At 33.3% G+C, this 26,380-nt stretch overlaps 3 protein-coding genes across 4 annotated transcripts; 2 read left to right on the forward strand and 1 right to left on the reverse strand.

Moving 5' to 3' along the window:
* Window positions 1–12,129: 12,129 nt before the first annotated feature.
* LOC142519063 (pentatricopeptide repeat-containing protein At5g43790) lies at window positions 12,130–15,462 on the forward strand. Of its 2 annotated transcripts, none has more exons than XM_075621955.1 (3): window positions 12,130–12,462; window positions 13,501–14,344; window positions 14,450–15,462. In XM_075621955.1, the coding sequence occupies exons 2-3, from the start codon at window positions 13,621–13,623 to the stop codon at window positions 15,406–15,408; spliced, it is 1,683 nt and encodes a 560-aa protein (XP_075478070.1). In that variant the 5' UTR covers window positions 12,130–12,462; window positions 13,501–13,620; the 3' UTR covers window positions 15,409–15,462. The 2 variants fall into 2 exon arrangements, with proteins under 2 accessions (XP_075478070.1, XP_075478069.1); XM_075621954.1 differs by having other exon boundaries at window positions 12,156–12,235; window positions 12,315–12,462; window positions 13,501–15,462.
* A 2,646-nt stretch (window positions 15,463–18,108) lies between these two features.
* Window positions 18,109–21,633, forward strand: LOC142517835 (ATP sulfurylase 1, chloroplastic-like). The gene is made up of 5 exons (XM_075620298.1): window positions 18,109–18,713; window positions 19,887–20,292; window positions 20,642–20,902; window positions 21,052–21,138; window positions 21,369–21,633. The coding sequence occupies exons 1-5, from the start codon at window positions 18,205–18,207 to the stop codon at window positions 21,504–21,506; spliced, it is 1,401 nt and encodes a 466-aa protein (XP_075476413.1). The 5' UTR covers window positions 18,109–18,204; the 3' UTR covers window positions 21,507–21,633.
* A 156-nt stretch (window positions 21,634–21,789) lies between these two features.
* On the reverse strand, window positions 21,790–25,312 carry LOC142517834 (putative calcium-transporting ATPase 13, plasma membrane-type). Its single transcript, XM_075620297.1, has 2 exons — window positions 23,966–25,312; window positions 21,790–23,902 (listed from the first exon to the last, which is right to left on the reverse strand). The coding sequence occupies exons 1-2, from the start codon at window positions 24,996–24,998 to the stop codon at window positions 21,909–21,911; spliced, it is 3,027 nt and encodes a 1,008-aa protein (XP_075476412.1). The 5' UTR covers window positions 24,999–25,312; the 3' UTR covers window positions 21,790–21,908.
* Between the last annotated feature and the right edge of the window lie 1,068 nt (window positions 25,313–26,380).

A 26,380-nucleotide genomic window follows, 5' to 3' on the forward strand; every position in this document is an offset into this window, starting at 1 on the left:
TTCAAAATTCTGAGAGCGGAGATTTATAGCGGGAGAAGTCACGTATGGCATGTAGTTTGGGTTATGATTCATTGCGGCCGTAGGATCATTGGAACTTACACGCGTCAAATCGGAGCCATTAATTCGTTAATTCAATTTATTTATTTATTTTAATATTTTGTTTCGCCTTTTGTCTTTTGGTCCATTTTTTTAAAAAAGAGAAGATATCCTCCGTAGCATGAAATAGCTTTCACCTTGTTAAGATTTATTTATTGTTTTTTTTTTTTAGCAAGGACACCTTGTTATTGTTAAGTTCTGCAGCGTGAGTCGTGTTAAATTTTTTATTTAAAATATTTAGAGAAGATAAATTATTTGTTTGTAAGTCATTACAAAAATTGATACCTACGTATTAATTAAAACTGATGTTCCCATGATGAACGAAAATAATTAATAAATGTGACGAGAACGTCTACGAGGGTGTTCGAATTTGTATAGTATCTGAGAGCTTAATCAATTGTCAATAGTTCGATTTTTCATATTAACATTTTCTTATACGAGTATGTCGAACAAAGTTTGTTATGTACGATTTATCTAATTATTGTAATTTACAAGTTATTATATTAGTTAAAAGTATTTTTCTACATATATGCCATAAAATTACTAACATTTGATCACCATGTAATCAAATCAGTACAGGATAAAAAAATGTAATATATACTACAATAATTATATTAGGATAATTGCATCTAACATCCCCTAGCTTAAAAATAATCAAAAAAGCAAAAAATATCATAAATAAAATCAATAGTATTAGACTATGTTTTTTTTTTTAAAAAAAAATCAGACATTAAAGTCTTGGGTAAATATGCTTAAGTTTTTATAACATGGGTGATGTTTGTTTTATTTTTTAAATGAACGATGTATTAGCCTAAATTTTTTTAGGAGTTTTTATGTATTTTAGACTCAGGGGAGTTGGTGTCATTTGATTTATTGGTATTTTTTTTATTAATGCTCTAAATACCCATTTTTAGTCCTAAATCTTGGTACTTATTTATAATTAACTTCTAAAACATCAGTAATTAACTTAATTATAATGATCCATTTTCTCCATATTACTGCCATGATTTGATTTGATTATATTATATTATATGAGGATAATAATATTTTTGAGATAAAATTACAATTTTAGTAATGTAAGTTAACTTATTTTAGATATTAGTCGTGCAACTTGTTAATGTTTGGTTTTCAACCAATAACTTTGAATTTTTTGTTATGGTTTTTATTAAGCCGAAACCACTAAATCTACCGAATATTGTTTATTTGATACGTATGATTTTCTATGTGACTTATATGCAACACATATTTAATATACACAAACAAAAATAAAGGGAAACAACATACTTTTTCCGTCACATTTTGAAATATTAGGTTTTATTTAATATAATTTTATCTTTATTTTCATTTAGATGGATTTTAACGTGTGTAACATATGTTTTATTCTCATCACATGAGTCACATGAAAGATTATCATTGTCAAATAAACAATATTCGACGAGCTAATTAGTATTTTCCAGCCAAAAAAAAAATCCAAAACCCAAAGTTTGATAAATTAGAAGACTAAAATTCAAAATATATCAATGTACTAAATTAGAATTACAATTTTCTCTATTTTTAACGGTTACTTAGGTTTAACTCCCAAATAAATAATAGTGGAGCATATTCAGATTCTTCCAACGACAAGGGGCTAGCTAGCTATTGGGTATATGATTAGTGGATTTAGGCCTGCTTAATTATGGTGAGATTCCAATTGGGGGCTTGGGCTTCGCAATATGAACTATTTCCACCTAGATATCATCTTCCTATGTCTTACTTTAAATAGTGTCTGAGCTTTTGCTCTAACCATAAACAGAAAAGACTAAGTTGTACCATTAATTATACGACGATATATGTGTGTGTAATAAGTATTCTTCAATTATATATACATTAGTTTTTACAGCAAAAAGTTTGTTGATTGAAATTATAAAGAGTAAGAGGACCACTCTACTCTACAAGTCTTGCAAGCTGTGATATATAATTACCTCTTTCTGTCACCCACTAACCAGCTAATTCGAGGACCACAGCACGCATGTGTATGAGTCCACACACACACACGCATACTTATAGGTATAGGTTTTAGGTTTTCTGTCTTTGCCTGAGAAATTTATGTGTGTGAATCACATGATCCGCAACAACTAAGCATGCACAAAAGGTGCAAGAAATGAGATATTTTCCTTTTAATGATCATGGGTTCGTGAAGGGAATTATTATTTCCGAATTTAATTGATATATTTCTTGACTTGAATTATTTCTCTAACAGCATGTTTTTCCTTGTTGCTTTGACTAAGTAAAGATTTAATATGATTTTGTCTTTCTTAGATAATGAGATAATCATTCAAATATATTCGAAGATATGATTATTTATGATAATGAATTGATGAGATATGATATTGGTGTTTCAAAAAAGAGTTTATTCCTAATAAAACTCTTACTTCCCTTGTGGTATAGGTTTCCTTGTGGAGATAAAGGTATTCATCAATAAATAAGAGGTCATCATACATACATACACGGTGTGGAGATTTTTAGAGCAAAATAATTCATGAAGCAGTTGCTGTTGAAGAGTGGTGATCGCGTGTGGCCTTGAATGTTGGGAACATCTACAGACAACATCCGTAGAGAAGTTGGCTGAAGATCGTTTTCGTGGATTCTCTTTTGACATCACATTTTTGCTTTCTTGCTTTTATGACTGTCGTCGACATGGAAAACTATATTCTATATTTCTACTTTAATTTACTGTGTTGAAAGGGAAAGCATCCCATTAATTGGGAATGCATATTCTAAAATTATTGAAAAAAAAAATAGATCAGGGACACTATTTTAAACAAAGAGAAAAACATATATACGTAGATATCCCACATGATTTTCTATCATAAATATATTATATCATATTGATTATTTATTTAATTCTAATGATGAAGTTCAACATTGGTGTTTGGCTCAAATTTTATCGTAATTGAAGTTTAAAAATAACTATGATATCCTTAATATGGTTAATTTATATTACTATCATTCATTCAGTGTTCTAAAAAGCTCGCTTAAGCTTGAAGCTCGACAAAAACGCCCCGCTTCGGAGAAAGCGGAAAAAAAAACGGTTAAACTGTAGTTTGATCGAATTAAGCGTAATTAAAATGTTTAATTAAGTGTTCTTAAACACAATTAATCGCATCTATTTGTTTTTAATTTTTTTATTATTTTGAAGGTATGTCTTTTTTATTTTAAAATAATAAATTATGTTTATAATTTCGATATTTATTTTTTAATTTTAATTATGATTAAATATGTCTGATAATGATTTGACAAATATTTAGCATTTTTTAATGTGGTCTAGTTGCAAAAACAAGTAAAGATTGCAATTTTGAGAATTTTTATGCTTTTATAAATATGAAAATTAATGCATCAGACTTAAATTTATCATATTTATGTATTATTTTATCTATTTATTTGTTTGAGATAATCACAATTACCCTAAATATAAAAAACAATTTTTCACGCTTAAGTCTGTGCTAATCTCGCTTAAGCTTGAAAAGCTTGGAGTTCAACATCCGCGCTTCGAGGCACTTCACGCTTTTTAGAACCTTGCATTCATCATCATGTCTCTCGATTCGAAATGCGGGGAGCAAAAGCATACTTGCATGATCGATTTATCTCCCCATATAGTAGTAATTACTTTTTTCATATATTTTCATTCTCTCGTTCTAATGTGTTTCGTGTTAGATTATTTTTTTATATAAGTATTGTAAAATGGTTCAAAACGTTTATGCCGCTTCACCCGAGTGGTTTTAAACAATATTTTAAACGTGTTTCAATTCTACCATATCGTCTATAGAGAAAGTCAATCAGACTAAAAAGATTGTAATGTGTATCACATGCAATCTTCACATCTGTAATTGTATGTTTGATCTACTATGATATGAATAATCATATTTCTTAAATCTAAATTTCAGAAATATGGAATGCAACTAAATGCAAGTCCCTTGATTGTTCGACTGCTTTCTTCAGAGTTCGAGACTTGGGGTACGTAATTGGGAGCCCTTAATGTCCGACTATAGTATTTTCTTTCATAGGCTAAAGATGGTAGAACTTAGGTTTTCAGGGATGCTAGAACCGACTCCTAGAACGATCTCAGGTCGAGTGGTGATGTGCCTATTTTGTCGACGTTTCCAATGTTACGTCAAAATTCGATGACAACAGAAAAAATTTGAAAAAAATTCAAATAAGTAGATTAAAATCGTGAAGTGAACGATAATATGATTAAAAATAAAAAATGTGTTAAATATATGAGCGCAAAAATAATTTTATCCTAAATGTAGAAAGTTGGTTTTTTTCTCTAGTTTTTTTTGTATAAAAAAACGTGTTTTTTAAAAGTAAACTTAAACTAAAATGGCTTTTATCTTTAGTTCTTTAAATATATAATAAGTAAGCGCAGTGCCTGTATACACATTAAAATTTAGAATAAAATTTAAATTTAAGCATATTAATTTTTTATATACAGTGTAAATGTGAGTCAATGTCATGAATTCGATTCTCATTGATTACAAATAATGCAATTTTTGGGGTGCAATAAATGTCATTAGTAGAGCAATCGAAACGTGGTGCTTGAGCTACTGTATGGTTTTAAAATATTTGAGTTAACGTTTAAGCACTGCTATCACAAGTAATAACTTTTGGTAAAACGACGAACTCTATATCCTACAAGATTTATTTCTATCATATATGACTCAATTAGTATTACATTAATTTAACTAAATTAATAAGGTTTGAAATTGAAATTTTCCTTAAATAAATTAAGTCAAACAATAGATGGAAATTATTCAAGAAATTTTTTTTGTTGAAAACTTCCATTCACAAAATATTTCAGTAAACAAAATAAATTATTTAATTTAACTTTTTTTTTTTGCAAACCATGAATCATAAATTCTAAATTATAATTGAAAAATTAGAAATTTATCCACATTTTTCTCTATCAAGTCTTATTTGTTTTTGTAATATTTGACATTATTCACTACTTAAAAGTATTTTTTTTTTCTCTTTGGGTAATTTTAACTATCATACGAAATTTTAAATTCAGAAAAAATTAATTTAAAATATGAACAGTGACAATAATTTAATTGTTTTTGTAATATTTGACATTATTCAAAATGTTGTTTTACTATATATTATTTTTTAATGATTGCATATATATTTTTTTGTTGTGTGTGTATATTCTAAATTATTTTTTGAATTATGTGAATATATGCATATTTTTTCATGTTTTTATAATGTTATGACTTTAATCTAAAAAGAAATTTTTAGTAACTTTTGAAATATGTGTACATAAAGATTATGATGTGTCTCATTAATTTTTTTTTAAAGGAAGAAAATATAGTTATTATTTTGGATTTTTCCAATGATTGATTTTTTTTTAATTTCTTGTCTCCTCTAAAATACCTACCTACATCCCTTTATCTTGAGAGAAATTTTTTTAATCTATTATTTGCTCTTTAATTTTCATGTATTCATTTCTCCTATTTTTTATATCAAGTAATATATAAATAATTTTGAAATTAATATATACATCACATTTATTTTAATCACTTCATTTTTTTTCTAGTGTCTTCCATTCAATATACTTCAAAATTCAGACGTACATTCATTCTCATTAACAATTAATTTATGCATTTAATTATGTTTCTAATGCAAAATCAGAGGTTAGAAATTTAAAAATATATATAATTAAATATTAAATTTACATACAATTCCAGTGCTTTATTTTAACATTAATTTGATATATTTTGTATTAAGAGACTTTCAGTCAATAATCATTAGTCATTATATGTGCTCCATTTAAGTAAATTTTGATTTGAGTATTGGTAAATCTTTTATTCCTTTAATTTATTTTTTTCCCCTATCATGACTGGTATAATTGAATGGAAAAAAAAAAAAAACATTTTTGGTTTGAGATAGTTGTCATTACATCAAAATTATTCAAGAGGAGGAGCATATCTGTCTTCCGATAACGATGATTTTATTCTTGTGAGATTCATAAATACTCCTAAATATTTAGTTATTTCAAACTTCTTTAAATATCATCTATATTTTGTAACCATATTTTTATATGTTAGTCATCATGAGCAACGTACATGTACTTCCTAGTGTATATGTCTGTATGTTTATGCCTTGAAGTTTTATTGTAAAGGTTAGCTTTTCCTTTTAGTGGCTCGGTTTCAGCTGTTGCTGTATACAACTTGTTAATCATTAGAACCTTGAACTCGTTTTGATTTGCATCAATTTGTAGTAACCTTTTTTCTGGCTTTCCGAATTTTGGATGCAGTAGCAGTACAACATTATTTATATTTTTCTTCGTTACATCACAATGGATTTTTCTTTTGTAGTGTAGGATTTGAATACTTGATTATTTTTTCTTACATTCATTCCAGAATCATTTTCTTCTTTTGATCTCTCGCTAGTGTGTCTGCCTATAAAATCAAAAAAAATTAGTGCGGCACATTCACTTGTCTTTATCCTCGGGTCTTTGCCAAGTTGACCAGGTTAGGCTAATTATTATCTAGTGTGTGTATATATATCTCCTTACCGGTTGTCCAAATTAATGGAATAGGGAGTATGTAAACATTTGATCAATGTTCAAGAATTCGATTCCATCATATTAAAGAAAAAAAAAAAGCGGTAATGATATTGTTTGAGAGGAAGCTTATCGAAGACCTACCCAATAGTAAAGTCACAATTTTCCTGTAAATTGTATCTCAACCCTAAATCTAAATAAAAATATAGGAACAGTAAATGCAGTCTACATGTTGGAGAGGGCGGTGGCGTGACAATATTCAATTTGCGTCAATATATGGACCACCCAACCCCACCAGCTCACAGCTACTGATCTCTGTTATGTTATTAATTAATATTACCACAGAGCTTCCTCCAGCTTTTTATATATTCACCAATCTCTGCCTTTTTTTGTTCTCCAGATTTCTGAAGTGTAACCCTATTCAGCCCTATATTTATATCCCCATTTTCTAGTTTCTCTAGCCAAATCCTTCATCAAAAGAAGAAGAAAAAAGAACCCATTTCGAAGGGTTTTCTATCTTTTCTTTTCTTTTTCTTCTGTAGCCTGTGTGCTCTAAGAATTGAGAAGAGTGTGCATATCTATGTATATCGGTCTCTGTCGTGCCAAGGATTAGTTGAAGCTGCCAGCATGATCTAAACCTTTCTCCTCCTTGAGAAAAGATCGGATCATGTGGTTGCTTCACCTGATGCTGCTCGCATGAAAATCAACTAATCCTCGACTTTTTCGGCACTTCCAAGCAATTTTACCCTAAAACCCTAATCTTCTTGGGCCCTATAATCAGTTCTAATCCCCCTTCAAATTTTCAAGGTTTTCTCTTATTCAAGTTTGTATTATGTAAATCTGTTATTTCGTCATTGTGTTTCTGCTTCAGATTTTCAAGATATATATGCTTCATTAAATCTGTCAATATGTTTGCCTAGACGCAAGTACTATTTGATTTTTATTCCATTTTGATCCAAGATCTGGTGACAGAAATATTTGATGAATTTTCTTGTATTAGCCATTTTCGGCTTTTTCGTACATTCAGAAAGCCGAAGTTTTCTGTAGTGACTGTTGCATTTGAATTTAAGAAAATGATTCCGAGAAGGATTTCCAATGACGACTCTATTATGTGGGAATTTGAAATCCATTGTATTAGTTATGAACATGGTAAAACATGTCAATGAGTGGATTTCAAGAGCACCAAAAAGAAGTGAGATGCATTGTTATTATGGATTTGAAACTAGCTCCAACCTTATATTCGTTTGATTAAATCGAATTTTAAGAATTTTATTATTTGGTATTTGAAGTTTCATTTCTATAGCATAATGGATTCTAATTTTTGTATTTTGTAGTTGATTGAAATATAAATTTTAAATTATTTATGCAAATGCACATTCTAGCTTATATCAAATACCAAGTTGGATCTTAGATTCAAACAGTATATAATTATGCGTTGTGAGCACAGTTTTGTTAAGCGCAAATTTTTTTGAAGCAGACACTTTGTGTAAATCATGTGCAAGTGGTTGTCATTCTAAAACAAACAGTTCGTATTGATCAATGATTTTCTCAAACTTTTGGAATGGAACAACAGAATCATGAGTGCGCATAGCTGTTATTAACTCTTTGTAAGTGGGATCTAAGCCACAAGTTGCATAGAGAAGGAGATCAAGCATTCTATGCAGATTCAAAATCAATTATATTCCAACTAAGGAGTTGCAGAGACCTGCTCTTACACCTCCAGGTCAAATGTTATCTTGGAGAAATTATATAAGAATATTGAAGATGGTCGCAGGCTGGCCATGAAGAAGACGTATCGCTACATCCCTAGTGAGCAACGTCGGGAAAGAAAAACCATCTTTAATGTGATCAGGAGCCCATGATTCATTAGCAGGGTCAGTACTTAATAGAGCGAGCTCATCGGCAATCTAGAGAAGCAAGAAAGATAGTAGCAGAAAGATCACCACGAGTAATCATAGTCCATTTCCCTTGAGATGAACCATGTAAGTGGGAGATCCTTGGCGTCGGGAGTACAAGAGATGCGAGACATTCATTGTGGCAGTTACACACACCAACGGAGTGTAAAATTCACTCAAAGAGACCATAAAAGAGACTTGTTGCTGAATATTTGATTGTAAATTAATAATATATAATAAATTCGTTTACAGATTGTAGACTCGACAACTTGCTCTATATATATGGACATTCAGAGAATTTCCAGCATTTTCTTGTGTTCCCTATTGGGTTTTCTTGTCTTCTAATTTATAGATTTTGTCGATCAATATAATGAAGAACGATCAATTTAGCACAACTTTATATACTAGCTAAATTTTTGTGAAAGTATACATGCATGCCTAATTGATTAATTAATAAAAAAAAAAATCGTTAGTTGTCAAAACATTTTCAGTACTTGAGGGTAAACTATACTTTATATTTCATTTTTTTGCTAATATTTACAAATTAAGCCACATGTAATAACTTTTATGCTGATTTAATAATTTATCAATATTTCATATGTCATGTCAGTTGATTATCAACAATCATAGAAAATAACTTTTTAGTTATTATAACAATTAAAGGGTGATATATCATACCGTATTTATTTGAAAATAACTTTTTAGTTTTTATACCAATTAGGGGTGATATATCATACTGTATCATACTAAAAATTACATATCGTTTTGAAAATTTTGGTATACCTATTGAAATACTATGGTATACCGAGAATTCGATATTGTGAGAACCGAAAATTTCTCAACCTTTTTTTTTTATCATGTGTAAGAAAATTAATATATTAGATTCTTGAGATAATTGAGGAATATATTGTACACCCTTGTATTGAAAATTTTATATATTGAAAATATTGGGTATCAAGTCAATAAGATTCACACCAAGGCATGCTTAATTTCGAAATTTGGGAAGATGATTTAGGAGATTGAGAGATCATACAATTTTAGGAGAACTAAGGCATGAATTTTACTAGTAAAATTCGAAAATCCTCCTATACTATTTTTGCCTAATTGTTATGATGGATAGATGCTAGGTTAATTGGAAATAATCCATCAAAACCTTTACACAAATCCTTACCCAAGCCTTGATATTTTCGAACCAATGGAAGGGTGGGAATCAAGGATTAAATCCCACAAATTAGGAAGATATATCATCAGCCTTGACAAGAAAATTGTGAGTCAAATTTATGAGATTTGACATGAAATTGGTACGATTTAGGTGTCATATTAAGCTCCATTCTTTTCCCCTATAAATACCCCATCACCTCTTTCATTCTCCTACTCCAATTTTTGAAATTCCCCTTGCTGAAAGTCTCGAAATTCAGCAGCATTTCCTAGCCAAACTCCGCCGAAAATTTTCCAAGAAAAATCGAGCCGTGGTGCCGCCGAGTGAAGAACAAGGAGCGATCCCTTCCCGAAACCAAGCAACCACGTTTTTAGCATCATTATATATTGTAAGTGGGCTGTTTTTAAAACTCAAAGTTTCGAATTTTATGCATATGTGAATTTTTCGGTTTTTGAAAATACAGTCGAGTACATGTCCTTTCCTACTCCTTTTCTTGTGTCGAATTGTTATACTGTTTTAAGCACTGTGAGGAGTCGACTGTATATGGGTGGGAATCCCAACCATGACGTACCCTTACGCGGTGGGGGATATAACCGCTATACGGCCTCGCCCCCTTAGAGGAGTAAAAATTAGGGACTGACGTCAGTAAACCATAGAAAGTTAGATAAATCATAGTGGCTGGTAAAAGTTATGCATGTGTTATGAAATATGTATGCAACTCATGTTTATGTTCGAAATCTATGCATGTTGTTTTTATTGTGCTCGATATTCCCCCGCTTGCTGAGTATTCCCAAATACTCACCTCCCTTACAATCTATCCCAAATAAATCCGAAGAACAGGTCGAGGATGAAGAGTCCGAACAGTTTTGGGGTTGGTGATTCGCAAGAATAGTAGTAGATTTTATTTCGAATATTCTGATTTAAACGAATTGTAAGACGCTTCCGCATTGATCACTTTTTCGTTGGATTTCGTTATTGTAGAGACAGTTGTTACGTTTAAATTATGATATATAAACTGGTTTGGTTTATACTGTGCTACGAAAGGCTTGTTGTTTCGATTGTGTGATTGTTAAACAACGCCGGTGTCAATCCCGAGTTTCGGGGCGTGACAGATATCATTTCGATATATACCCTTTTTTTAAAAAATTAAATTCATTATTTAAAAAAATATATATTTTTTATATATTATTTTCTGTATTTTTGCATACACAAAAAATTTCAAATTTCATTACGTTACCGAACCGAAAATTTCGGTATCGATACCGAAAATTTCGGTAAATTCGTTATTTTTTGATACGACAATCTCGGTATACTGAAAATTCAGTATTTTTTCTCACTCCTACTAACAATAGGTAATAAACCGGGTTTTAAAATAATTCAGTCAATTAAGATAAGATTAATTGTAATAATTATAATAACTAGTAAATTGCACATTCGTTGTGTGTGTAAAATTATAATCAAAATTTATATAATCTTTTTAAATTTGATTAAATGCTTAATTTAAAAATAACTGATAGAAATTAATGAGGGACCATAGGGCAATTTGATAGGGGTAATATTGAAAATAAATTGTAATAATAATTTTGAGAAAAAAATATTAATGTGAGGAAAATTTGATAAAATAAATATGATATCCTTTAAGTGACATATTTTTATATATTTTGTATTTATATAATAGTATTGATTGACATAATTGAGGAAGGAGGAGACTCATTTACTTACCTGTCATTTTAAGCCTAAAAATGGGCCCACAACTAAAAAAGTAATTATCTTCATTATCAGGGTATTTTCGAGTATATATCTTGAGACTATAGTTGGTTTAGTGTCGCAGAGTTTTCGTCGGGCATCTCCCGACTCCTCTAATCTTGTTGGTGACAACCCCAAAACTCATTAGTGTGGATAATGAGGGAGCATTTAGACACCATGATTGACTTGTTCTATCAGATTGATTGATCACCATGATATCTTGATTTCAGGTTACATATCTGCTTACAACTAGGGATGTTAATTTTCCCTGCAGTTCGTAGCCCCGCGGGAAAATTCGAAACAGGGATAGATATCCCTAATTTTATAGGGTTTAGGGATTTTTTTTTAAATTCTTGAAATAATTCGAGACAGATATGAGATAACTATCACTTTTCTCATTCTCGAATCCACTCCAAAAATAATATTGATAATAATATTGATATTATTAATAACAGTATAATAATAAGTTCGTTGGTAAAAACTTATGTGAGACGATCTCACGGATCGTATTTGTGAGACATATCTCTTATTTAGTTATTCATGAAAAATTATTATTTTTTATGCTAAAAATATTAATTTTTCTGTTAATATCGGTAGGGTTGAATCGTCTGATCCGTGAGACCGTCTCACAAGAGACCTACTCAAGTTCGTGTTCGGAAAATGTTTGAACCTGCCCAACTCTAATGATATTTTTGAAACAAAGGATAGGGATGAAAAACATGAGGGGGGGATGGGATGACAAACTCTGCCCAGCCTACGTCAGAGCTTTAGAGATTGAAACGCAATGGCCCAAACTTTCAGGTCACCTCTGTGATAACAAATGAATTACTTTCTTTGAATTCAAGCGCAATGGCCCAAACTTAAAAAACTGATGGTCCAGGCCTTTGGTTTATCAAGCTTTAGAGATTGAAAGTGAAACTAGAAACAAATTTGAAGGTGGTATGCTTCCGAAAATCCCCTGCCACCAGAACACTTCAAATTCCTTCACTAATCCATTCGCGGTGAAATTTGCTTTGAGTAGTACCCAGGTAACCTAAACCATTTCTTATAAGTATTTATTTATAAATTTCAACGGATCACGAGTGATATTTGAATCGTGTTCAATATGTTCGATAAAATTCCTTAAAGAATTTTTTTAGTTCCCTTTAATGTCATCTGGATATAGTTCCACGGCCATATTGTAGTCAATCGTTTGTAATATTTGTTGTAATTTTTTCCTAGTCAACTTGCTTTGGAGTTTCTTGAACTCTGTGCAAATTTAAGGTCGAAAATGCTATCAACTGGTGCTTGAAAATATTTGATCTTGCTTCTGTGTACATTGTCTGCGAAAAGACACATTTTTGCTAAATGCATTGTCAGTAATTCTCTTAAGAACTTATTCTTGCTGTCTTAACTTTTTTGTGATCGTTTGTGGTGGATGTTGAGTCCATTTTTTATTTCTTAAGCTGTGTTTTGTTTAAATTATGTGGCAAAAATGAACCCCTTTGTTCATATGATTTTCATATTAACTGTGGAGATATTGTGCTATCAAACCATGTACTATCTATCCATACTTTACATAATGGGGCCCTACCAGATCTTTTTTGGTCTATATGGAACTCATTTATTTCTTAAAATTGAAACATCTTTTCCCGTTCTTAGTGTATTAATGTATTGACTTATCTAACATTTTTATCCATTTGGTGCCTATTAATCAGTTTCTAAAATGCACCTTGATCTTATTGTAGTATAAAACACTAATTTTTTTATTATTTTAACATCTTAATATTTTCTAATTGCTAAAATACGTGTTACTTTAATAATAACATGATGTGTTAAATCCTGATGTTTAAAAATACCAATGCTTTGTTACATAATAATTGATATGGTCACACACAAATATGTGTGCATTATGACTAGTCAGTAGTTATCGAGTATGTGTTTCTTTCGGCTTAGAAATTATGATTTAGTCCCTAAGGTTAGTTGGATGACCGTGAAAGCAGGAATTTGCATCCCTATTCTTTATAATATCAAATGTTTTTTGATGAAAGTCATCCATGTTTGTCATATGTTTTGCCTGATGGCAGCTCAACGAATGTGCAAAAGTAAGGTTGATTCACTTGGGACCACACTCATCGCTTCCTGTGTATCTACCTCGTGCTAAAGAGAGAAGGAATATATGACGAGCATGCGTACGTCTAAATTATATGAAATCAGTAAGCCCAAAATCAAACCATTCAGTCCTTCATCTCTTACGACGATGCAAGACATTGAATACTTTCAAACAGGTCCATGCTCAAATGATCACAACCGGCCTCATCCTCCACACATATCCTGTCAGCCGCGTTCTCTACTTTTCTTCCTATCTAGCTCCTGTAACCTACACACTAACCATATTCAACTTAGTCTTGAACCCAAGTATCTTTCTCTATAACACCCTTGTTTCTTCCCTCACTCGAGAAGATCATGTTCAAATCGCGTTGTCTATATATTCTCGCATTCTGACTCACTCCAGTGTCAAACCAAATAACTACACCTACCCTTCACTCTTCAAGGCTTTTGGGTCCAATCAATGGCTTGAAGAAGGCAAATCCCTACATGCACATGTCTTAAAATTTCTTGGTTCCCCTATCGACAAATTCATTCAAGCTTCGCTGGTTAATTTTTATTCCAGATGTGGCAAAGTAGGTCTTGCAAGATATATATTCAATCGAATTAGGGAACCCGATTTGGCGACATGGAACTCTATGCTGTCAGCTTATGCACGTAATGATACGTTTAGTTTAGTTGATAATATACATGGAAATACTGGTTTTTCTCTGGAGGTTTTGAGTTTGTTCAGCTCCATGCAAAAGTCTCTTTTGGAGCCAAATGAAGTAACTTTAGTTGCTTTAATCACTGCATGTGCTGATATAGGTGCTCTCAGTCAAGGTACCTGGGCGCATGTTTATGTGATTAGAAATAATCTTAGCATCAATCACTTCATTGGCACGGCACTAATTACTTTGTATGCCAATTGTGGCTGTCTTGATTTAGGTTGCCAGTTGTTCAAACAGTTGGCACGTAGGGATGCATTTTGTTTCAATGCCATGATTAGAGGACTTGCAATCCATGGTCGTGGGAATGAGGCACTTGGTTTGTTTCGGAAAATGATACGAGAGGGTTTTGACCCTGATGATACAACAATACTATCAGTAATGAATGCTTGCTCGCATGTAGGATTGGTGGAAGAAGGACGTAAATATTTCAAGTCAATGAAAAGTGTATATAGACTTGAGCCTAAGATTGAGCACTATTGTTGCCTAGTGGATCTTCTGGGCCGAGCTGGGCTTGTTGAGGACGCTGAGGAAATAGTTTTGTCCATGCCTATGAAGCCTAACGCCATTTTGTGGAGGTCTTTGCTCGGGGCTGCTAGAGTTCATGGGAATGTAGATACTGGTGAAATTGCATTGAGGAAACTATTAGAATTAGAACCCGAAACTAGTGGGAGTTATGTGCTTTTATCGAATATGTATGCATTTTTGAACAGGTGGGAAGATGTTAATCGACTACGATCATTGATGAAACGTCTTGGCATTGACAAAACTCCTGGAAGTAGCATAGTTGAGGTGAATGGTTCAATGCATGAGTTCCTCATTGGTGACAGGAGTCATCCAAAAGTGAAAGATATATACTTAAAGCTCGAAGAAATGAATAAAAAGTTACAAGAATTTGGTCATCTTCCAAGAACTCGAGACGTGTTGTTTGACATTGAAGATGAAGAAAGGGAAGAAGCTCTTTCGCATCACAGCGAAAGGCTAGCTATATCGTTTGCTCTTCTGGAATCCAATGCTTGTGTACCTATCAGGATTATAAAGAATCTCCGTGTTTGTGTGGATTGCCATTCTTGTACTAAGCTTTTTTCGAAAATATATATGAGAGAGATTATAGTAAGAGACAGAACCAGGTTTCATCACTTCAAGAACGGAACTTGTTCTTGTTTGGATTACTGGTAGAACTTGGTGTTGTTTTGTTGGACAAGAATGAAGGTCCCTTTTTGCTTTTGTTTATCCCGTCTCAACGTTTTTCAATTCTTTGTGCTACCTATATATATTTACTAATGTATATTTTCGAGATTATGGGATTAACTATTGTTCAAGAAAGTATACGGAACCAAAAAGAGAGAGAAAATAGTATTTGGATGTGGGCTGTGTGAAATCCAACCTGGAAAAGTTGAAACGACAATTTTCTTCTTCAACTCTTTTATATATTTATTTATGATTCATGATATGATAATACTAGTTTAGGAAATACACTTTAGAGTAAATTATCTCAATTATGTTAATTATATTTTGTCCAAAATGCCAGTAATTTTAAGATTATGAGGGCTAATTTGTTACGATTAGAACAATACGTGTTTGGATGATTGTTTAACACAAACCTTAAACAGGATTTTAAAAAATTATTTAATTTTAAAATAACAAAAACATTGGTGTTCGACAACTAAAATAAAGATAGTTTCCTTTTAAAAAATAAATAAAAATAGTTTTGACACAATGTTCTAAAAATCTGCTTAGATAGTCGCCTAGACGTTGGATGATCATCTAGAAAAAGAGTAGGTTTCTTGGTAGACGATCTCACGAATCTTTATCTGTGAGACGAGTCAATTCTATCGATATTCGCAATAAAAAGTAATGCTCTTAGCATAAAAAGTAATATTTTTTCATGCATGACACAAATAAGATATCTGTCTCATAAAATACGACCAGTGAGACCATCTCACACAAGTTTTTGTCTTAGAAAAAATGTTTATCGGCCAACCTAGGCGACGAGACGGGTCCTAGGCTATTAAAGAGCTTTTATGTTTTTTTTGGGTTTTTTATATAATTCTTTTGGTATTTTAATTTAAATTACAAATATAATTTAAAAATAAAAGATAAATTTTTATAAATCATAAAATAAAGTTCAACAAAAAATGATATTTGTTGACTTGTCATAACATATCAAACTTTATTTTCGTTTATGATAATGAAAAAATTCCAAGATGAAGATTTTTATCTGAAAAAGAAGAAAATGAGGATATTGAGTTAATTTAAACAATGATTCAATTTTTATCTGGGTTAACGTCCTTTGACTGCCTTTGACGGCCAATTAGATCATCTTACGCTATTAATCTGTCATTTATTATATCAAATTATCCAGTGATACGCTCCATCTGTAATTGGATTATTCTGCGTCATTTACAATAAAATAAAGGTCAAATGGGATTTAAACAAATGAAGAATAAAAGTTCGTTTTCGACACAATTTTTTTATTTTTTATTTGAAAACGACACCACCTTTCGAATACATATGAATCTGGCTTTGATTCTGGTAGAGATTCAATTGGATGGACTTTAAACACATAATTACGTGGGCCTATGAATTGTAAGGAAGTGGATTCCTAGAAACTCACAATGATAGCATAAAAAGACATTAACAAAAGAACGTAGTTTAAACTTGATCCACCACAACCCAACGGCAAGACAAAATTGTAAATTTGCAATAAATTTTTTAAAAAACAAAAATTAAGGTGAGAAGGAAGTTTATTGTATCTCAATAACAAAATTTCAAGATGGTAAAAACTTGTGTGAGACGGTCTCGCATGTCGTATTTTGTGAGACATATATCTTATTTGGGTCATCTATGAAAAAGTATTACTTTTTATGCTAAAAGTATTATTTTTTATTGTGAATATCGATAGGGTTGACCCATCTCACAGATAAAGATTCTTGAGACCGTCTCACAAGAAACCTACTGTTTCAAGATTACCACACTTGTACTTTTAAACTTTAAAATATTGTAGTATAAATGAGTTTCTCCGTACAAATCATTTGTTTGCCATTTATCATGGTTTTTCTACATGTATATATCAAGTTACTTGAGCTAACTCGAAAATCTGAATTCTAACATATAGATTATGAGCTCGAGCTCGAACTCAAACTTAGATTCACATACATATTGACTAAAACATCCCTATTTTTCATATTTTAAAAAAAAATATAGTTTGACTCGTTTACGCTCTTACGAGTAGTTTGAATCAAGAACAGTAAAGTTTTACCTCACCTTAGATAAGAAACACGTCCAGGTTCATTCTGATATAGCTTACCATCTCCATGAATATAACAACATTGTAAAATCCAACATGTTGAATCCGTCCAAAACCTGATGACACCATTTGCATTTTGTAGGGTTGTTTTTAAATGTAACATTTAAGAAATGTCTGAAATTATTTTTCGATAATAAAATATGCTTCCTCTTGTTTGGTTTAGTATCTGAAACTATTTCTTCTAACCAATTTGTTATTTCAACTTATTTGTTTAATTGAAATCCAATCATTTTCCAAATATTTAATATTATCGTGTTATATTTTGACATAAGATTTTAATTTACTTTACAATTCTATTGTATCGATTAGATATATTATGGAATGATTTGATTTTCTTTTTTTCAACAGAAGTTGTAGCATGTATAAAATTAACTTTAATAGAGTAATTAAATTACGGTAAGTTAATGAATTTCTTTTATAATTCCAAAAAAAAAAAACTTTTTAACAATACAATTTCATATTGCACGAAATCATTTCAATTTCAATCTCCATTTTTTTTGTCAACAGTTAATTAATTATACCAAAATCTTTTTTTTTAAAAAAAAAAATCGAAACAAATCCAAACAAGGCCCAACTATTGACAATTGTCCCCCTTCTCCCTCCAAATCTTTTCTCTATCCCCCACACAGCCCAGCAGCTGAAATTCCACCCAAAGAGAGCCGAAAATGGCAACAATGGCTTCTCTATACCTCAAAAATTCTACCCCAACCTTCCATTCCATCCCAAAAATACCAAAAACCCATCTCTCTCCGCCCTTCAATGTCCCACTCCACCGCTATCCGTCCTCCAAAATCCGACGCCTCACCCACATATCCGCTTCTCTAATCGATCCGGATGGTGGGAAGCTTGTTCAATTATTCGTACCAGAATATGAAAAAGAATCCAAATTCAAGCAGGCTGTGAGCCTGCCGAAGATCAGGCTCTCCATGATTGATCTTCAGTGGGTGCATGTGCTCAGCGAAGGCTGGGCAAGCCCATTGAAGGGATTCATGAGAGAGTCGCAGTTCCTCCAAACACTTCATTTTAATTCTCTCCGTCTAGAAGACGGGTCGTTTGTGAACATGTCGGTACCTATCGTGCTCGCGATTGATGATAATCAGAAGAGTCGGGTTGGGTCGTTTACCAGCGTGGCACTTGTTGATGAAAAGGGCGACCCAGTTGCTATTTTGAATGAGTAAGGGCAATTCACTTCGTTTGTCTGGGCCACATATTTCCTCTTGATGGTTTTGATATGCATAGCGTATTCATTCTTTGTACTAAAGATGTGATTTTTCTACCTTTAAATCCAGTAATCCTGGCGATATTTGCTGATATGCACCAAATTTCTTTCTGTTTTCGTTGCATGCGTGGGTTACTTTATGTGTGTGAAATTATACAGAAATCGGATGTGGCGACTGGCAGAAACACACGTTAGATGAGCGTGGACCTGTATTTATGGAAATACTCCATACTGTATACTGTATTTATGGAAATACTGTATACTTTTTTTCAAAAAAAAATGTTTACGACTTGAGGAAAGACTATTTGTTCTGTACACCTCCCAAGACTCTGTCTTGCTGGTAGATGAAAATTCAGGGGTGCGAGAATTATCACGAGATTTATATTTCTTTCTTCAGAAGAATAATGAAGTAATAACTTTGTGATGTCAATTAGCAAGTTATTAGATTCAATGTTTTGATATGATTATTATACATTTTCCTATATAAAAGCTACTTTTTTTTTCATCTATTGATTTTGTTGCTATTTTAAATCATATTTCTTATCAGCTATGCCACATATATTAATTAATTTAATCATTGTAAGTTTTGAAAATATGAGTTTTTTGAGCCGTATTTCTTATCAGCTATACGTTCTTGTTCAGCTACGTAATTGTAATAGAATTTAAATTTTGTTCCTAAAAGTATTCTATGTTGCCCTGTCTCCAAAATGGTCTGGCCACTAAATCCGACAACTCTAAGCGGTGGTTAGGGACATTTTATAAGATTGCCTCTCCTCATTAACAATTATGTCAACTTGCAGCGAAACTATACTAGTTGCTGATGCATATATGTACTGCAATCGACAGGAGTGGATTAATGTTTCTGTCCTTGATACAAAAACGTGGTCTAAATTTTAGTTTCTGTCTTTTGGTAGCAAAATATCAATCAGAACCATTTTACATTGGTGGTTTAATTTTTTTTTGACAATGTTCTGTGCAAGATGAAAATCATGAATTCCTTGGCGTATCTTTCTTTGAATATTTGATCAATGTGTGGCTTTCATTTCACCAACCTATGATTCGTAACGCCATTTAATCATCCCTGGTGTTAAAAGAATTTTTTTTTTTGTCACGAATTTTCACTTGCAGCATTGAGATCTACAAGCACAATAAAGAAGAACGAATAGCAAGAACTTGGGGTACAACTGCACCTGGTCTGCCCTATGTTGATGAAGCAATAACAGAATCCGGAAACTGGCTGATTGGTGGTGATTTAGAGGTTATACATCCCATTCAGTATAATGATGGCCTTGATCGATTCCGGCTTTCTCCTGCACAGCTTCATGATGAGTTTGAGAGACGCAATGCAGATGCAGTATTTGCTTTCCAGCTAAGAAACCCTGTGCACAATGGCCATGCTCTATTGATGACTGACACGCGTCGCCGGCTTCTTGAGATGGGATACAAGAATCCCATCCTCTTGCTTCATCCTTTAGGCGGTTACACAAAAGCAGACGATGTTCCACTTAGCTGGCGAATGAAGCAGCATGAAAAGGTAAATTTTACTTAATGCTCTAGTAACTAAGCAGAATGTCGCAAATGACTTTGTTGGAGAGCAACAACTGTCTATATTTGGTTTTCTATATGATAATAACAATCAAAACATTGTGCTTTGTATGATTTGAGTTCTACGATTATCATTATTTACGACTTTTGGCACACCAGCAGTTGCATGATCATACAAGATTGAATCCAATTGTTAAGTTCACTTTGAGCTCAGTACAACTTGTGAAAGTTTTCAACGCAAGGCTATAAATTTTTCTTATGATGATGTCATTTGCTATTACCATCCACCACCACGTTGCCTTTCCGATCACGTTTCATATATGTATGTGTTCTTTTAGGTGCTTGAAGATGGCATCCTTGATCCAGAGACTACGGTTGTTTCGATATTTCCGTCTCCAATGCACTATGCTGGACCTACTGAGGTTCAGTGGCATGCTAAAGCTCGGATTAATGCAGGCGCAAACTTTTACATTGTCGGGCGCGACCCAGCTGGCATGAGCCACCCCATCGAGAAACGAGATTTGTATGACGCTGATCACGGAAAGAAAGTACTCAGCATGGCTCCTGGATTGGAGAAGTTGAACATTTTACCATTCAAGGTACTCGAACAACCACTTTGTTGCCTTTTTTATGTTGACTAAATATCTGAAGGAATTTTCTATTTGAATGTTATGATCAAGAAGTTTATACGAAGGGATACAGAAAAGATTAATGCTGCGTATTGACTAGTAGCTATGAATTATTGCAGGTGGCTGCATATGACAAGACTCAGGGTAAAATGGCATTCTTTGATCCATCAAGGGCACAAGATTTTCTATTCATATCTGGCACCAAGGTATCTCTCTTATCATCATTGCTGCTTCCGTGTAAAAATAAAAGAGGTTAACCGAAGCTATAATATAGTGGTAGAAATTTCGTCAGTCTTAAAAAATTTAGAGACGTTAAATTAGAATATATTAAACTAGAGACAAATTTAGAAGAAGGAAAGACTCCTACCACCCCTTCTGTCTCATCCACTGCATAATTTTCCTCATTCTAACGTCCATTTTTTCCATTTAACTCCAGATGCGAACCTTGGCAAAGAACAAGGAAAACCCTCCTGATGGATTCATGTGCCCTGGTGGCTGGCAAGTTTTGGTGGAATATTACGATAGTTTAGCTCCCTTTGAGAATGGTGCACTGCCCATACCTGTTCCTGCCTAAAGTTGATTCCTGTGTAAAATTATGTCTTGGGAGAAAACTTAAACCTCCCGTATCTATCGTTCCGTGTATGATTGCATCGAACATAATCTCAGTCTAGCTCAATAAAACCTGCCTCACATATGTATTATATTTTGCCACTCGTTGGCTTTGTTCTGCACCCTGTATGATATTTTACTTCTGCTTAATGTAGAGAACAAATGGTGGGTTGCTTCTGAAAAATCTTTCGATAGCGCATTGGCTTTCTTTATAGAAACATGATAGAGTTCAACACTTTATTTTTAAAGAATATCATTAAACTCATCCATGAACTGATAAAAGATACACGTAAAATAAAATGCGATCGGAAATAACACAAAAGAATCATGTCCTACGGACCTGAAAGTTACACATAATTTCTCCTATTTACGTGCCCTGTAAGTTCTGGAAACTGAAAAAACTGGACACTGGTTTATCAGTTACTGGTATGCTTTTGACAAGCCAACCAATTGGCCATGAAGCAGCTGCGATTCCAATGCACAGTCCCCACTGTCCCCAATTTAACCTCTCTGTATCCGCAAACTTCTTAAGAAACTCGACCATAACCACTTGAAGAATCAAAGTAACCCCAACAATCCCCAAGAACAGCTTGTTCTTGTGTATCCCCTCGAAAACATTCTTCTTCTCGAGTTTACGTGCATTGAACTCATTAAACACTTGACACAGAACAAAAGTGTTGAATATCAATGTGTCGTTTACCCTTTTGCTGATACTCAAAATTGATTCTCCTCTGAACTGTATTATCAAGAGAACAGATATCTGATACAAGGCTTGAGCTAGCAAATTCCTCCACATGACATTGGTGATAAGTGGCATTGTTCGACCCACAGGCTTCTGGTTCATGAGTTCTTTTGTGGGCTTCTCTGTAGCGAGGGCTAATGCTCCCAAAGTGTCCATGATCAGGTTTACCCATAAAAGTTGAACAGCAGTCAACGGCACCTCACCGGCTGAAACCGCTGCCACAAAGTTGATGACAAGAGCTGCTACATTTACCGTGAGCTGAAACTGGATGAATTTCTGAGTATTGTTGTAAACACATCTTCCCCACATCAAAACTGTAGCAACTGAAGCAAAGTTATCGTCCAAGATTACAATATCCGAACTTTCTTTTGCCACTTCTGTACCTTGGATCCCCATTGACAGGCCTATATCAGCTTCCTTCAGTGCAGGTGCATCATTTGTGCCATCTCCAGTCACTGCCACAACATGGCCTTTTCTTTTCAGGCACTGCACCATCAGAAGTTTGTCGAAAGGAGAAGACCTTGCCATGACACAGATTTTATCAACTATCTCCATTCGCTCCTCATCCGTGTATCCACGAAACTCGACCCCTTGAATGACCATCCCATCTTTTGCTTCTTGGTTAGGATGGAGTATTCCACATTCGGTGGCTATAGCTTTTGCAGTGAATACATTGTCACCGGTGATCATCTCAACTTGCACGCCAGCAAATTGACAATTTTCCACAGCTCTCTTCACGCCAGGGCGACATGGATCTTTCAGTCCCACCATGCCCAACAGGGTCAACCCATTTTCTTGAATTCTTGGATGGTTTCCGCCGCTCTCATGCTCGACCTCTAGAACCTGCTTATGTGCAAAAGCGATGCAACGAAGACTACTGGCAGCCATCTCTTGAATAATCTGGTCAAATTTCACCCTTTCAAGGTCATTCAAATCTTTAATGTCACCTTCAATATCATAGTAATGAGAGCACATTGCAAGTATCATTTCAGCAGCTCCTTTCCAGTGTACATGACTCCGGCCATCTTCAACTTTCTTCATCAGTACGCCACTTCTCTTCTTTTCGGAATTGAATGCTTCAACCTTCAAAACATTGCATTCTCGTTTTATCGCCTCCATATCCATGTTCAATTCGAGCATGGCCCATGAAAGAATCGCCTTCTCTGTTGGACTGCCAGAGAACTCAAGATCTGTTCCTGATATCTCAGACCTGTAAACACTACCTGTTGTGTTGAGGCAAATCCCTTGGTACAATAATTCAAGAACACTCCTAGAAATCAAAGAATAATCCTTCCCTTGTGGAGATTCTTTTCCCAACCAAAACTTTGTTACTTTCATCTGATTTAGAGTAAGAGTACCTGTTTTATCTGTACGTATAATTGTGGCTGAGCCCATTGTCTCACAAGCTGAGAGCTTTCTCACCATTGCCTGATCTGCCATCATTCTTTTCATCGAATAAGCAAGAGTTAGTGTGACTGCAAGAGGCAGCCCTTCAGGAATCGCGACAACTACTATAGTTACAGCAGCAGCAATAATCCTCACCACAGCATTGATCACATCATCAGCCTTAGTCCTACTCCCATTGAACTCTTTATTCCCATTGTCATCTTCCGTATTTCCTGTGAAGTAGCGTACTAGAAGCACGACAAGAACTAGAAAGGCTACTGCTAAACCAACCTTACCAATTGATGAAGTTAGCTTGTTCAACCGCATTTGAAGGGGTGTTTGCTCATTCGAATCACGACTTATTGTGCTCATCATTTCACCCCAAGTAGTGTTCATTCCCACAGAAGTTATTAGCATTTTACCGTATCCATCAGCAACCTTCGTACCTGAAAACAGAAAGGGTTTCTGATATGCATTAATCTCCACGTGATCACTTTCTCCAGTCATGCTAGATTCATCCACTTGCAAAGAGTGGCCTTCTATGAATAGGCCATCCGCAGGTACTTGATCACCAATCTTGAGACAAACAACTTCTCCAACAACGATCTCAAATATTGTTATCTGTTGCCTTCGTCCATTTCTCAGAACTTGTACTGGAATATTACTGCTCACTTTCGAAAGTTTCTCGAACTGACTGTTTTGCCTGAAATTGCTGATAGCAGATACAGAAATGACTAGAAAAACAGCAACAAATATGCTTCCTCCATCATACCAACCCTCTTTAGGACCATTCTCTTTGATACCAAATCCAAGAGAGAGTGAAGCACAAAGCAATAGAATTAGAATCGTTGGATCCTTGAAAGCTTCCCATACAAAATGGAGGAAACTCTTGGTTGGTGGCTTTCGATATGTATTCATTCCAAATGCTTCATGCCTAGAAGAAATATCTTCTAAATCACCAGTAATCCCATTTTGCAAATCTGTCTTAAGAGAAGAAGAAATCCCTTCAACTCTTCCAAGTTCTGCCAAATGATCAAGGCTTTTGTCTTTAACAACCTCGATAAGGCTCGACTGATCAACACCAGAGAATAAGGGATGCTCTTGAACAACATCGAGAATGATTCTTGAAGACAGTTCAGGCGAAATCTTGCCCCATTTTCGCGATAATATCTCTTCTTGTTTGAAGCGGGGGAAGAAAGCCCTCGAACAATAAATTGTGACTAAAGCCAAATGCCATCTCTTTTTATTGCGTAGACTGAGATTCACAGTGTCATGCAGATCAGCTAACGAGTCCATGCACTGCGAGTTTGCAAGAATGATCGAAGGCATGTCGAAGACCGATCAAATCTGTAACCTCAGTAGTTCTTGATTGAATATATATGTATATATATGTGTGTGTATATAATGTAGCAAAAGGGTAACTGAAATCAATAAAACAACATTGTGGGCACTGCATGATCCTCCATTTGTAGCATCATTGTATATATAGTGTGAACGACTACGCGTTAGTCAGCACCTTCGCATGAGAGTTCCTCCGCCTCCAGCCGTGTCGGTTACCGAGATTTATGTTTTCAATCTCTAAACTTAAGTTATAAGGAAAGGATTACATACGTCCTCTCTTATTACTTCATTAAAACAAATCTCTGTGTATATTTATTTTCGTGTAATCCCATAGCTTAAACTTATCAATAAGAAATATATTTTTATGATTCGATTGCAGATTTAATTACTATTCCACTACATCCGCGTTTCTTCATCTTCTTGATCATACACACAGATTATTTCGTACTTGCATTCGAAGTAACGAACTTACCCAGAAATTTCATACAGAAAATCATCTTTTAGGGTTTATCTAATCATTTGAAAATATAGATTAGTCAACAACTTATATATTTTAAAACATCAGAAAAATAATTTCGCCTGTTTAATCAGGAATATATTAATATTACACAAAATAAAAATAAAAAATTCCCATCGACTAATAATATGATTGAAAACTATGTACGTACTGAGATGCATTTTTAAAATTTTATTCATTAAAAAAAGTTAAATTATATTTACTAGTTGAAAGAATATCGTCTAATTTTAGAAATTTGAGTTTTCTTCGATAGAAAAAAATGTTAAGATTATTTAGATATGAGGATATTGTTATATTTTTAAATAATTTTCCCAAAAACTTTTTAAAATCATGTTTGGTTTAAGATAAAAACTTGTGTGAGACGGTCTCACATGTCGTATTTTGTGAGACAAATTTCTTATTTGGGTCATTCATGAAAAAATATCATTTTTTATGTTAATAGTATTACTTTTTATTGTGAATATCGGTAGGATTGACCCGTCTCACAGATAAAGATTCATGGGACCGTCTCACAAGAGACATACTCTTCATTTAAATAGTAAATATGATTTGTTTTGTTCAATAAATGGTAATTATTACAAAATTTTGTTTTTATTAAAATAATACCATGTGAACTCGATCGTAAATTAAGCTGCATAAATTGTCAAACACCTCCATTATTATTTTTTGAAACAACAAACACCGCCGTTATAGAGTTAGAAATATGTCGTATCTAATTATATTTTGTTTCTTTTTCTAAAATTAAGAAATTCATTAGAATTAATAATTTTACAAAGTTTCTAATTTTATCCGTATTTAGAGAGTGTTTATGTAATGCTCGATATGTGAATTGGTAATCAACAATTATTAATGC

The sequence above is a fragment of the Primulina tabacum genome, chromosome 11 (assembly GCF_025594145.1).
Source record: "Primulina tabacum isolate GXHZ01 chromosome 11, ASM2559414v2, whole genome shotgun sequence".
Taxonomy (NCBI): domain Eukaryota; kingdom Viridiplantae; phylum Streptophyta; class Magnoliopsida; order Lamiales; family Gesneriaceae; genus Primulina; species Primulina tabacum.

What these genes read in the sequence shown, in the direction of transcription:
- LOC142517834 (XM_075620297.1), bottom strand. Translation starts at nt 24,998, where the DNA reads ATGCCTTCGATCATTCTTGCAAACTCGCAGTGCATGGACTCGTTAGCT. An exon ending in CAAGCTAACTTCATCAATTG is followed by an intron (nt 23,903 to 23,965) that starts GTAAGGTTGGTT and finishes GCTACTTCACAG; the next exon opens with GAAATACGGAAGATGACAAT.
- LOC142519063 (XM_075621954.1), top strand. Translation starts at nt 13,621, where the DNA reads ATGAAATCAGTAAGCCCAAAATCAAACCATTCAGTCCTTCATCTCTTA.
- LOC142517835 (XM_075620298.1), top strand. Translation starts at nt 18,205, where the DNA reads ATGGCAACAATGGCTTCTCTATACCTCAAAAATTCTACCCCAACCTTC. An exon ending in TGAACATTTTACCATTCAAG is followed by an intron (nt 20,903 to 21,051) that starts GTACTCGAACAA and finishes GAATTATTGCAG; the next exon opens with GTGGCTGCATATGACAAGAC. An exon ending in TATTCATATCTGGCACCAAG is followed by an intron (nt 21,139 to 21,368) that starts GTATCTCTCTTA and finishes ATTTAACTCCAG; the next exon opens with ATGCGAACCTTGGCAAAGAA.